This window comes from Pollicipes pollicipes, unplaced genomic scaffold (assembly GCF_011947565.3).
Source record: "Pollicipes pollicipes isolate AB1234 unplaced genomic scaffold, Ppol_2.1 Scaffold_4881;HRSCAF=5763_pilon_pilon_pilon, whole genome shotgun sequence".
Classification (NCBI taxonomy): Eukaryota; Metazoa; Arthropoda; class Thecostraca; order Pollicipedomorpha; family Pollicipedidae; genus Pollicipes; species Pollicipes pollicipes.
Window position 1 is genome coordinate 49,718,276 of NW_023596576.1, and position 13,578 is coordinate 49,731,853.

The 13,578-nt window shown below is 52.8% G+C and overlaps 1 protein-coding gene across 1 annotated transcript in view; it reads left to right on the forward strand.

Annotated features, from left to right (window-relative positions):
• Positions 1-502: 502 nt before the first annotated feature.
• Positions 503-13,578, forward strand: part of LOC119099669 (protein lev-9) — a gene marked incomplete at its 3' end in the record, with an annotated part of 101,599 nt that continues 88,523 nt past the window's right edge. Inside the window, 2 exon segments of the mRNA XM_037222734.1 lie at positions 503-581; positions 7,963-8,126. Coding sequence (XP_037078629.1) covers positions 8,052-8,126 — 75 coding nt within the window.

Sequence of the window (13,578 nt, forward strand, 5' to 3'; positions counted from 1 at the left end):
GTGGGGCGTCATCAGAGACCATGCGATGCACACGGGAGCAGCTGTCGCCTCCCACAGTCTGACGGCGTCCCCTGAGAACAAACACGGTCGGCGGGCGCGCCGCGCCACGCCGCCTGGATGCAGGTCACGTCCGTTGACGGGACGTCTCTCGGCGGGTCGGATGGCGGCCCCGGCTATCCGCCGCCGTGCCGCCGCCAACCAATCAGCTCACCCACATCAAGTGGCCGCGGCACGGCGCATTCCAAGCCGGCCGCAGCGAGCCCTCCACTCCAGCGGCGCACCGCACGGCGCGCGCCAGCAACTGGTGGACACGCTGCGGGCACCGGGAGCATGCTCCGGGGCCCGGCCGACCGACGCTGCGTGTTCGAGTAACCCTGAGCCCGGCGCGTGCACTCGCCGCGCCGAGCACGTGACCGGAGCGGCGTTCGTGGCGCTGGCCGGGCCGCCGCGGCGTCGGCCGTCGGTGGCCGGGCGGCCTCGTCGGCGTCGACGTTAGACGCCGCTCGGACGGGGCCGGCGGCGGTTGTGTCTCGGACGCGGCCGGGTGAAGTCACCGCCGCCTGGAGCCCAGCCGACCTCAGGTATGTCAGGCGCAGAGCTGGCGGCCGACGTCACGACGTTCTTGACGTCTGGCCGAACTGTAATACAGACAGGCGTCGTGTGTCGGTGTTGCGATTTTAGTATCCGTGACCGTGGCACATCTCCTGGCCCTATGTATGTCCCAGCAAGGTGTTCTAACTTCACTCTTCCCGATGAATGCTTGGTTACAAGCTGTCATCGAAGTAATGAGTTTGTCTTTTTGTGCTCATGCACGTAATTTGGTGTCCCCTCCCTCGTTTGATGCTACTACAGGGTAGAGAGGGAGAGGAGCGTCCCTCACACCCTCCCATCCGCATATATACGTGCCAATATTGGCGGTTTTTATTTTTAAAAAATGTGACGGTTAGATGAGTTGCCCTTCTAACGAGACGTATTGTCCTTGCCATTATTATGTAAGCTTCTGTTTGTAGACATTGGAAACGAAAAGGGCATGAACTACAGCGCATCATATTTTTGCACTTGTTGAACTTACAATTTATGAATCTATTGGCGCTGCACATTCCAGACTGACTACGGAAATGTGCCGACTAAAAAATCAAGGAAATCTATCGAGAGCGGTCGATCATTGTCGTATGAAGTTTGTTTACAGCGATGCAGTTGTGACCGGGCTCTCTGCGCCGTGTAAACCGATTACGTAACTCGTTATTATGGCATGCTTCTTGTTCCGTTTGCATCGAACATGTACGCTTTCACGTGGGTATCGCAGTCGTAGGTTTCAACTGATAGCTTATTGATTCATTGCTAGCTGCTTACGTCTTTAAGAGCCGATCGTAGGTACAGTTGCAGTTTTGCGCCTCAGTACAATTAGGGACAGAGGCATGCGCGCACATGCCCATGGTTTGTAAAACAGGCGGGTTGCATGATTTTTTTTTGTTGTCACAGATGTTTGAAAGCTGTACTCGTAATGGTCAGTCACGCATCGATAAAAGCAGTTGTCACGGCATGGCTCATAAGGCTGGTTACAACACTTACATTATTATGGTAAACTATAAGATGAAAGAAGATTCTCAGTGCGTGCTTTCAACGAGCTTGCAATGTGCGCCCGTTGAAGAGCTTCGGAATACCACTTCTCGAAAAGGCGAGGTACCCATAACAGGCGCCGAAAGACAAGCACAACACAGAACAGAATGGACACGGACGAACAAAAACAACAGTCGATGCGAGCCCGGTGGCCACACAGGCTGTGAATCTTGGTTGAATGGTGAGGTGCAGTAGAGTGTTACGTCGCTTTACAAGTGTGGGGAACCATTTAGGGACAACGGACAGCTTTTATGCATGCTTTCTTGGACGACGATGGGGATATCACCAACAAGGAGAAAACAATCAAAACAAACTTAAAACCGGGTATAAACCGGGCAAACCGGGCGAACTGGGATTTTTTTCTGTTGAGCTCTAGATGGCTGAAAAAGGTTCATATCAGCGATTCGGTCGTCTCCACGGCGAATATCGTCTCAAATGATTCTGCTTGCTCGATTAGGAACACGAACTTTCGCCAATAAAGCATGGTGGTGTGTGGTCAAACAAGTGGCCCACTGTTTTAAAGCAATCGCTATCACTAAGCATGAAGAATACTCTGATGCCTAGACAAATGCAGTTGATGCGTCCTATTTCAAAGTTTGGAGGTCTCCACGATCCCAAGGTTCTAAGCCATTTCCATCTGCAGGGGGTTACTAAAAGGATGAGGACTGCTGTTGAATAGAACATAGGTTTTCCGATTATCGAGAAGATAAAATGAAAACACCGAAGCGCAAACAGCGAAAGGCTGGCAGGCTAAAAGCTGGCGACGACAAATACCGAAAGATACAAATCGGTCGCGCGGTTGAAATAACTGAATGCTGATGTTTATCATTTATTCTTGTGACTATTGTCTACCGATGAGATGCTATTAAATACAGCTCAAGAATTGAAAAGTAATACAAAGCGACTAGTGATAAGCTGATTGCAACAAGCATGATGCGCATGCTTGGTGGTACAGTAATGAACCAGGCCCACCCATGATACCATGTGCTGTGGATCATGAGATATCGTACCACAGTTATCTCGTCGGTAGATAAGCAATAAATCATGCATATCATTCCTGAGTTAGAAAGTTCATCCCTGGAGATATCAGACAAACTGATGTAACTTTACGTTTGTTTCACGTTTTGTTCAACCAGCACCGAGCCAGTTGTTGTATCGTCAATATTTTAAAGTGGCAATAACCTCCAAAAAGACTATGGACCTCTATTTCTTTTATCAGGCGTGCCAACATATTTCAAAATATGTCTACAATGTACTAATTCATTGCAGGTAACGTCTTCATTTCTGCTTCATGTCTTAGTTTGGTACAACACTATCTTGCTAAATTTCTCAAAATTGAGCACGTGGCTAGTCTCATAACCTCTGAAGGCAATGAACATGCAGGGAGACACGAAAATAACGCGGTGGGGTTTTGCTTGAACTAAAACATTTGACATCATTTATCAATACATATCATTGGATTATATTTTGCGATATGGCTTTCGACGAAACATGGAATGCCCCCCAAAAAGCAATTGGGTGGGAGCGTGAGAGACGCTCCGGCACTAGGAGAGGAAAATCCATGGACGTAAAACATGTAAAAAGGGAAGTTTTTGGTACAAGCTGCAACGCGCGCTGTCCCGGAGTCTCGGGCTGCTTACCTCGCATTATAACCACCTGCTAAGTTGGCGATGGCCAGCACTGGCGCCCGACGGCGAGCGTGGCCGGGACTGACCGCGGCGACCCCCCAGCCCATGGCTCGTGCGTGGCCTCGTCGAGGGCCGGTGGATCGGTGCCATCGCTCCTTTCGGCCTCTGCTCGCGAATACTCCCGCTGCGGTCGAGCCCAGGCTCTTGCGACTGCGCGCCGGGTCCTCGGCTCCCCCAGCGGCAGCCGCCGAGTGCTTATGAACGCATGACCCTGCGATGCTGCACCGGAATTGATGACCATCCTGTTATTGGTGCAATGCGATGCCAAGTCGCATCGTTATCTGGGTGATAAGTATCTCTGGGGCAGTGCGGTTCAGGTTATTATCGTATGGCCATCGGTAGCACGGGTAACGACTCTCGATGCAGATAATTTTCAGTAAATGTCCAAATGAGATCGGCACGACTGCCCCGCTCAAGGCGCCAGAAGGCTCAAGCCGTCGGCCCCGGCACGCCGGCACAGTAGCCCCCATTCACCGCTGCATACCGTCTCATGCGCCGACCTGTGCCCAGCGGCGCCCGCGGCGACCGAGGAGAGTCAGCCGAGGCTTATTGCTCACATGGCTATGGCTGATAAGTCTAAATTTGTTTCAACTGAATTCTTCCCCAACATGATGTTCTACCGGTTTGAGACTGGCGGCGGGTGGAGGAATGAGGCCCTCCTGCCGCTGGCGCAAAGGACAGAGGGGTTGGTGGCAGATGATCGCCAGGAACAACCGTCGGGAACAGAGTTGGCCAAGCTGGAACTTCACTGGGACTTCTGCGATGGTGAAGCAGGAATGATAATTTTTGGGACAGCGAAATAGAGGTCAAAAATCTGCGTGCGCTGCTTATTCCTAATTTAATTTTCGTGAACAGAGAAGAGTAAGCAGACTGCCGGGGTTATTCCATGATCAGCATTGATTTTGGTTTGTCTGTGCTTCATCACAGACCGGGTTGATCGAGTCAGGGCGGTTACAGGTGATGGTCTCGATTCGTTTCAGCTGAATTGCTTATCCACTTGTCAATTGCTTATCCAGGACCACCAGTGCCAGCTTCCGCCGCCAAGGCGGACCGGGGCAATTGGTGGGGTACAAATTATGTTTTTCAGCATGCCATAGTTACTTCGACGATTCTAGAGGGTCTGTTGTCACCTCTTCGGCTGCTCTGTTGTTGCCCCCCCCCCCCCCCCCCCCAAGGATACCAAGTGAAAGCAACTGACGTCTTGGTAAGATTCGTCAGCATAACAAGACAATTGTGTTAAAACTTCAAGCGCAGTTTTCTGCACAAGATGGTGTTCTAGAATTACGGTGCATTTGTACCAATACCTTTGAGGCACAACATCGCTGGTTTATATGTCTGGTTACCAATCTACAGTGGCCGTGACCAGCTCAGGCCAGTGGCGTCATGTCTCCACTAGCAAACATGTCTTCTGTTTCAAGCCTTTGTTAGCCACGTACGCTGCGACGTTATGGACTCAACTCACCGAACGTACAAGCAGCTGCGCTTGAGTTTCGAAGATAATTGGACTTCTGCGGGCACAAATACAGCTACTAAACCCAGCATACGTGACCAGCACACGTGGCCCTGCCTGTTCCAGAGAGCGCTTTGCCAAGTTATTGCTGAATGGTGTTTTTTCGTGGGTTGAAAAGCAGCCCAGTATTGCTCGGATATACACAACCTCGCATAAGCCCTGCACTGGCATCAGAGGCACTAGACGCCGTGTTTGATTTGGGCGTGATCGACATGATTGTTCTTCTCAGCAGCTGGTGCACCCACAAACTCAAATAAATAACTAACCAAGGAGACGCATTTTTACGTCACATGTAAATCAGAGATCACACTGCCTCATGAAGCCTGAAATAGCATGAATGACAACATGACCAGTCACCATTGCAAAACTGCGTTATAGAAACGTTAAACTTTGTCAATATCTCTCAAAGTACACGAAGAGGTCTTCAGCGCCCCAAATCGTCCAACTGTGATCATGACAAATTGATTAGGTGATAGCAAAACTTGCTAGGTGTGGCCATTGCTTTCAGAGCAAGGGTATGACTTTCGCAATCGATTAGAAACTTTTACTATCATTACGTAATCCTCTTGAATTAGAAACGCTTGCGTATGAAAAAGATCGTTAGTCGAAGGAGAAGAAGAAGAAGAAAAAACAAAACCGCGAGCTCGTATGACATTTCTTGTGAATGCAGTATCAAGACTGGGGTCGTAAGGGATGCAACCCTTGGTGATTGTGTCTGACACACGTTCACCTCATAACCAATGTGCCATAGTCCACGGGATGGTTGCAAGAAATAACGTCAAGATCAGTATGAAATCAACCATCATAAGCACATAGCTCGTTATATGAAATGCAGGTCACCGTTAACTATGTTTAGGATCAGCTTATAGTTCTTGGTAAATCAAACGATGTGGGAATCCAAGCTCGAGAAAATATAACCTATTTCGGTATCGAGGTAATCACCCACTGTGAATCCTTACATCCCCAGCTTGCGGCCATTCACTTTTTGCAATGCATGATTCTGAATAAAAAAACTGACCTACATGTCGCTTAAAATCTCTCATTAGATTCAGATAATTTTGAAAGAAATTTCCTCGAAAACACGGCCGATGAAGCTCACGACCTTTTACGTATCTTGAAGCAAAGGCTTCTGCCAGCCTCCCACAGCCCAGCATCCTATAAGCACAGACGGCAGAATATGAAACGCACAGAGGCCTGGGGTACCCTTCTTTTAATGATCGAAAATCCACTTTTTCTTTCCACAGTAAGAGGGAAACATTTGAAACCAAAACTACCCCATTTTTTCCCCAAGAAGAAGAAAAATATTCTAAAATTACTTCCTAAGCATGCCTCTACTTACAATGCCCACAAGCTCTGTCAAATTTACACAACCAACAAATTGAAAAGCACAGAGCAGCCACGACGGCCTAATGATCTATCTATCATCAGTTTCCAAAGCATAGCAACATGCAAGCTGAAATAGTTGATTAAAGCCCCAGGGACGCCTCAAAATGGAGCAGATTCGCTTCCATATCTGGAAACCTTTAGTAAATTAATCCATCTACACTTAAACCTGATATATCAAAGATTTTGGATATTTGGCACCAATTTACCAGGCAGCGTGCTTCTCTCCAAGCACCCCAAAAAAAAAACAAATTCTAAAACCTCTTCAAAACTGGCCCAATGACACATCTGCCTTGCTTTGTCCCAACGTGACGTCATCGAAACCTGCCAGGGTTTGCAAGGCCCGAATATCGAACGATCGCTCCCTTGACAGCGGCCGCTGGCACCGCCCGGCCGCGGGTGACGCGAGGCTTACCCAAGCGGTCACGACCGCGCATCGCCACCTGATCATGAACCGCCCGTCAGACAAAGTCGACACTTTCATCGCAGAACGAGCCCCTTCAACGTCACGGCTGACAGTGCTCGGTGACGTCACAGGGCCCGGCGAAATGAGGTTCGGAATGTTTGAATAGTGCTACAAGGCGCTGATGTCTCGTTTGCCACGGTCATTTGCTGGGATATGTTCCATCGCATGCATGCGATGGTGATCTTAATGTGTTTGGAGGGTCCTGCTGGATTGGATCATATCTGAGGGAACAGTTGTGTTCTCAGGGGCATTTTGATTCTTGTCATGCACCGCCATAGGCCTGACGACAAATTGGCTCAAATGTTGGAGTGCCCAGAACTCCACCCTGCAAATAGCTCCATAATTCATACGTCTATAAACGAACCCAGTTTTCGTTGTGGTTAATATCCTTTTAGCTATGGCAGCCTTTGATATATCTCTGGTGTACTATAAACATTTCAGATCAAGCGGCTAAGATTCCATAGGCACTCGTTTGTGATGCATATTGTTTTATCGCACCATTATAGGGACAATGCCGGGTGCTGCCGCGCATTAAGCGTGGTGGAAAGGTTAAATTTGGTTTGAATATTCCGCCCATTTGTGTGACAAATTTGCGGACGCTGGAACCCCTACCGCATCTTGCCTTAAGGCGTCGTGAAAACGGCACTCTTTTGTAGGCCACCGTTGTTGGCTATCGTGCATCTACGAATGACTATCTTTTTGCCTAGAATTTATGCAAATGTTTCTGAAGGCAGAGACATTGGGGTCCGCCACTGTAGAGCATGCCTTGTTGAAAAGACCCCAACATCACCACCGTAGTGGAGCGACGCCGACAGCAGGGACTATGTTCACCCCGGTAGTTTTCCAAACAGCACAGCAGATTCTGCAACAGTGCTATGCAGTGTGACGGCAGACCTGCGGCGGGCCCGAGTGTGTCGAGCTCTCTGAGCGACTACCAGTGCCTGTCAACGTCGGGTCACATCAAGACTGTTTATGATACGCCCGCCCGCACGTCCGACGCTCTGCAGTCAGCTGTCCGGTCCGCTGTCCGCTGAACCGCGAGGGCGGCTTGATTCGATGTTGCCGATTATGGACAGCACCCATTTGCAGTTTACTCCACATCGGTTCCCGAAGCCGTCAGCTGCTGTTCTACAAGGCCCGCAATGCGGAGATGCATTGCGGAGCAGCATGTTTCAGGGGCCGGCAGGTTTGCCGTCGCCTGCGGTGGCCGTTGCGGGTCCGACCCGAGAGCCGAGCTTCTTGCGCCGTCCCCTCGCCGTGCGACCTGTGCCGTTCACCTGCCGCCGTCTCGGCAGGAGATGTGCCAGAGGGGCGCGCCGCGCTGCGAGCGGGAGAGCGTCTGATCCGAGGCTGACGCCGGCAGGAAGCGGTGCCACAACGCAACATGACGGCCGACGGCGACACGGCCGGCCCGGCCGCCCGCTCCTGGTCCTCCTCGTGCTGCTGTTCTCCTGTACAGGTGAGCGCCGTGCCACCGGCCGCCAAGCATCACCAAGCCACCGATCAGTTAGCTTCTGACTTACCGGACTGGCGTGCCTGGTGAATACTCGAAGAGAATCAGAAAGTGCTTCCTTGTCATGGGAAATGTGTACAACGGTTATCACATTCCGACTTTGAACAACGGTGAAATGCATGCGCTTCTTGCAGCCCTGGTTTTACATGACAATATGTAATTTGAGCTTCTGGCGTGAGCTCTATTGCTGTTTTGTGCCTGAATATTCGTAATTGGTTTTATGTTCGGTTTTTTGATATCATGCCCATGATGACTCTCATTATGAATTTATGTATGTCATCAACGCATTATGTACTCAAGCGTGATATTCTCTCGTAAGTGATTTTTCGGATGCATACATCCCAGCTTTTCTGTCCTGAGCTTTTCTGTCTCAGTCCCGGAGTCACATTTCTAAATCTCCTTGACTGTGAGTTTCCTTGTCTGGGACATTTCCTGTGACTGATTACAATGCTACTATGTATAGAAAAATTCCCAAAACTAATACCAACGGCTGCATTACCAATATTCTGAGACCAGAGAAAGCCCCAGCTGAACATTAGCTGCTGTACGCAGTTCTTCCTAGGAGCCGGCGCTTAAGTCTACCGGATGGTCACTAAACGAATTGTGTCCAACCACCTGAAGGGCACAGGATCCAGCTATTAACTCTGTCAATAAATCTGTATTTGATTCCATTACGAACCACCCAGCCCCCAAGTCCCGTGCCTCTTTTAGCGCAGCTCCTCGCCGCAGGTGGGCAGAGACCAGATTAGTGCCCAGGTGGCTCGGTTCCGTCGCAGGCATCCCTCGACGCCGCCGCAGACGGGCTGCCTGCCAAAGTCGTGGGACGGTTTGGTCGGCCGTGGAGGTCTGGATGGTCGATAGCGCATCGGAATTCCTGGCTGCCCTCTGTCCGGAATCCGGCGTCACTCAGGACAGACACACGCTCCGGGCACTGGACGCACGCTCCGGGCATCGGATACACGATCCGGGCATCGGACATACGCTCCGGACACCAGACATGCGCTCTGGACACCAAACACAAGCTCTGGACACCAAACATACGCTCCGGACACCAGGCACACACTCTGGCATCAGGCAAGCAAAGCAGAGCTGCTCGGGTGCTGCTCCTGAGGTCACACTTGACCTTCACGTATCTTCCAGATGTGGGAATAGGTAGGCAGGTGTAGCATTTGCACGGAAGGAGTACGACTGCATTTGGCAAATTTGGGCTTCCAGTTCCTTTGAGCATCGGCTTTGCAATGTATGCCCATTTTGAAACCAGACCTGTTTTTTTCCTGGTCATGCTTAAGAGAAACCCATGAACATGCTCGTAATGTCAGCACTGCCCATCAGCTTGTGGCCAATAAACTGACGTGGGCCACATACGGGCTATGGTACTTTGTAATCTGGAGGGCACAGGTCTTTTTGACCGAACTACACACTTGTTTATCGTCTCCCGCCACCGTCACATCAGCTCACAGTATCACGAGTTTTCGGCTCGACCCAGTCAGCGTCGTCGGCCAGGATATCACATATTTCAAGCACGCCCTCTGGTGCCGAAAGTACCGAGGGTCCATCGTCTAGACCATCAGCGCGGTCGAATGTTCCAGTCGGCCCCCCTCACATCGCATTACGCCATTATTGACGTGGCGATGGGTTAGGTGGGTGAGTCGCCAGCGCCAATGACGCAGCGCTTCGCGAACTCCGCGAGCCTTCCAGCAACAGGCCGGAGGTACCCGTCACACCACGACTACCTTAATGCGGTCGGACCAGCTGATAACCTTATGCAATCGCCGGCTCTATCTCTCTATCTCTCTCTCGTCTCTCTCTCTCTCTCCTCTCTCTCTCTATCTCTCTCTCTCTCTCTCTCCTCTCTCTCTCTCTCTCTCCTTCTTTCTCTCTCCTCTCTCTCTTCTCTCTCTCTCCTCTCTCTCTCTCTCTCTCTCCCCCCCCTCGCTCTCTCTTCTATCTCTCTCTTCTCTCTCTATATAATATATATATATTATATATATATATATATATACCATATATAACCTCCATCTACGAGCTTGAAGGAGATCATAGATCAATACATTCCTTATGAACATTGGACTCAGGTGCGTCGACAATGTATCATCGCCAAGGAAATGGATCGGCACTCATCCTTAGCTATCAGCTACCTCGTCATTGAGCAAAGACCTTGACTTTCACCCGATAGGCCCCAATATCAGACAGAGCATCCCCTCCTCCGCGACACCATACTCTTTGTCATCACGCCTCTCACCCAACACATGTGGGGTGCTCCAGTTACACCCAGGCGTCTTGCTGTTGTCCAAGACTTTTGGTTTTAGTCTAGGCTCCTAATGGAGCGGTTTCGGCATTCCAGTGAGGCTTCCGTCCCAGGTCTCCAGTGCAGCGGTCTTCCCTCGTCCCAGGTCCTCGGTGTTGCAGCCTTTCGTCCCAGGTGTCCAGCGCAGCAGTCTCGATGTCCTTCCTCTCCATGTCGTTCGGCCCGCGACGGGGCCGCAGTCCGGGGTTCCATGACCTCAGGCGCCGCCGGCTGTCCAGCTGTTGACATCCGCGGCAATCATGCTGGCCAGCCATTTTCGGTGACCGTAATAATGTGTTTGCTTGGTCACTGAGCTCGGCACCAGCTGCCCCTGCGTGTCCCGCCTACCAAAACAGGTGGTCATGCCCGATAAGTGGTTGGCTTTGATTCCTCATGCCGCTTTATCATCTAGGACTTTTGAATATTTTATGAACAAGGCACATAAATCCTTTATTGTCCTTTGTTTTATTTTGTGAACATTCTTTCCCTTCTGCAATCGCATTCATATTTATTTCTCTCTGCTTCTCCTTGCAACTTGACCACGCCCTGTTCGTCAGCTCCATCTTCCTCTGCCACATTAAAGAAGCACCTGCGTGTCCGTCAGCTCTCCGTATTTATCCCCATTCTTCCCTGTCTATGTTGATCTGCACGGCTAACCTTTTCTCTGCCGACAACCCACTCCCATTACTCGCCGCACGCCCCACCCTTCGATCGCCGGCAAGTCCGGGTGAGCCCGGCCGCCGCCCCCGTATCGGCACTCCTATGTCGAGATTTCCCGCGCTGATCGCAACGGGTGGAGGAGCCGGAGCTCCCACCAAGCCTCCACTGGCTCTGTATGCCGGCCTGGGTATGACAGACGAGACACTGCGGGCCAAGTTAGCCGGCGCGGAGCTTCCGGTCCGTGGGCGGTGACAGGCGAGGGGAGGGGGTGGGGGTGGGGTGGGAGGGGCGGGGAGGCGACCCGGACAGACGAGCAGTCGTCGTCGCGCTCGCACCGCGTCATCACTCCGTGGACCGCATCACGCCGCTCGCCTTGTAGTGAATAAAACATAAACTCCGCAAGCGCCGCTCCCGCGCGGGGGACGGCGCCGGATAAGCACGAGCGTGGCGGGTCTTAGAAACACTCTGCCTGAGGTGAACCCACATTGCAATTCATATGCGAGGCGTCCGTTTACGTGCGGTGCAGCTCAAAGGAGAAAGTGCGCGCTGCTATTTCTCCTGAGTGAAGTATGGCTGGGCTGCCTGATATGCCCCGCCGCTAGCCCCCTCACCCGATGTCTATCAGCGTAGCGATGTCAGCGTCCCGCCGTCGTCGGACTCGGCATTACGACATCATTAGCGTCCATATCAGTCTGACCTCAGGGGCGGGGCTCGCCCTCCAGCGGACGTTGACCGCGGGGATCGCCCCCGACGCTCCTCAGCCGGCCGCGCGACACGCCGTCAGAGGAGCGTCCGACACCCGTCCGGCAGTGTCACTGACACCGTTCGGTCGTCAGTTCAGCCGACAGCAGCCAGCACCCGTCCGGCAGTGTCACTGACACCGTTCGGTCGTCATTTGAGCGGAGCAGCGGCGGGCCCGCAGTCTCCCGATCGATCCGCCAGCGCGGCGCGCATCGCCAGCCCGAACGCCTCTCGGGCAGCGAGGCGGTGGATACGACCGCTCGCAGAGGGCGAAGTTGGGTGCGACCGCTCGGAGAAGGGTGACTTGGACGGCACCGCTTGGAGATGGGTGTTTGGACACCACCGCTTGACTTGGATACGACCGGTCGGCGATGGGCGACTTGGATACGACCACCCGCAGCTGAGTGGCATACATCGGGGGACGGATACGACCACTTCGGGCGGTGTGTCTCGCACCAGAACTCAGCCATTCACAGATGGTCTTGAACAAACTGCACGGGGGCGGTGCGGACGCGACAGTTCAGGGGCGCGGGGGGGGACTGTCCATGACTGCTTCCGCTCAACAGAAGAGGTGACATGGACACGGCCGTCTATGGTCAGTTGACCCGACCGCAGCCCCCCAGTGGGGGACGACCCGGATGACACCACCTAGTGGGATGTGTCCGAGGAATAACCGGCGGATGGCCCTGACCCTATGCTAGGACTCGGAGCGGCCATCTGTTGGGCGGCGCATCCGAGCCTCCGCGAGGCTCATTGTTCCCGGGTGTGCCGGTGATCCGGTGGGGACCAGGAGCGCCGCCTCTGGACGGAGGCGCCGAACAGACAACCCAGTGACGTCGGCGCCCTTGTTCTGATGATGCAGCACTGGCGTCACGCGCGTGCAACGGAACATTGATGTTTGACATCTTGTATTGGCTTGATAGCAGGAGTGGCAATTATCCGTGAATATCTTTCGACGCCGACAATGAGGTGCAATTCTTTGCTGCAGCAATGGTCTCGCGGTCATCAGCATCATTCATGTTGATGGTACGCCATACATGAACAAAGACCTGCGTTCAGAGTTGATAGAGCTGTACTGCTGCTGTCATGCCTGTCATTCAGACGTAACTCAAAGTCATTGAGGGCCGTCTGCACGCCCTCTGTCAGCCGCTCGGTATGTCGCCTGAACCGGCAGCGTGAGCCGACTGCAATGGTCAAGTACCATTCAGCGTTGATAACCTCGGGTGAATATTATCCAGCTTCTTTAGCACAAAGGCCCCATAATGACTGGATTGTGCTCTGAAGCACAACTAAGAGCTCGCCGGAGGGGCCCCATTAACCGGAAGTGCCTCATCCGAGCACCCACCTCCACAGCTACACGGATGCGCGCGCGTCCGTGATTGTGAGGACAACAAAGGACTCATGTCTGTGAAATGCCCATCCACGCTGCAGTGCGCCGACCAGCCAACAACACACAACGGTCCGCACCTCGTGGACCAGCTCGCCTCGCGGCCACGAGCCATTTTCCATGTCCGCGCCGCTGCAAGCCCGCTGCACGCGACCGTAGCTCCGGCCCCTGTGCGGCGCGGCACGTCCGGCCGTATGCATACGGCATCGGTCTGGGCCGGCCGGCCGCGCGCGCTGGCGCGCGTGAATCGACCCCATCGACGCCGGTAATGGCCGGCCGGCGCTGGCTGAACCCCGTGAGATTCGGACCCCGCGCGCGTCGGG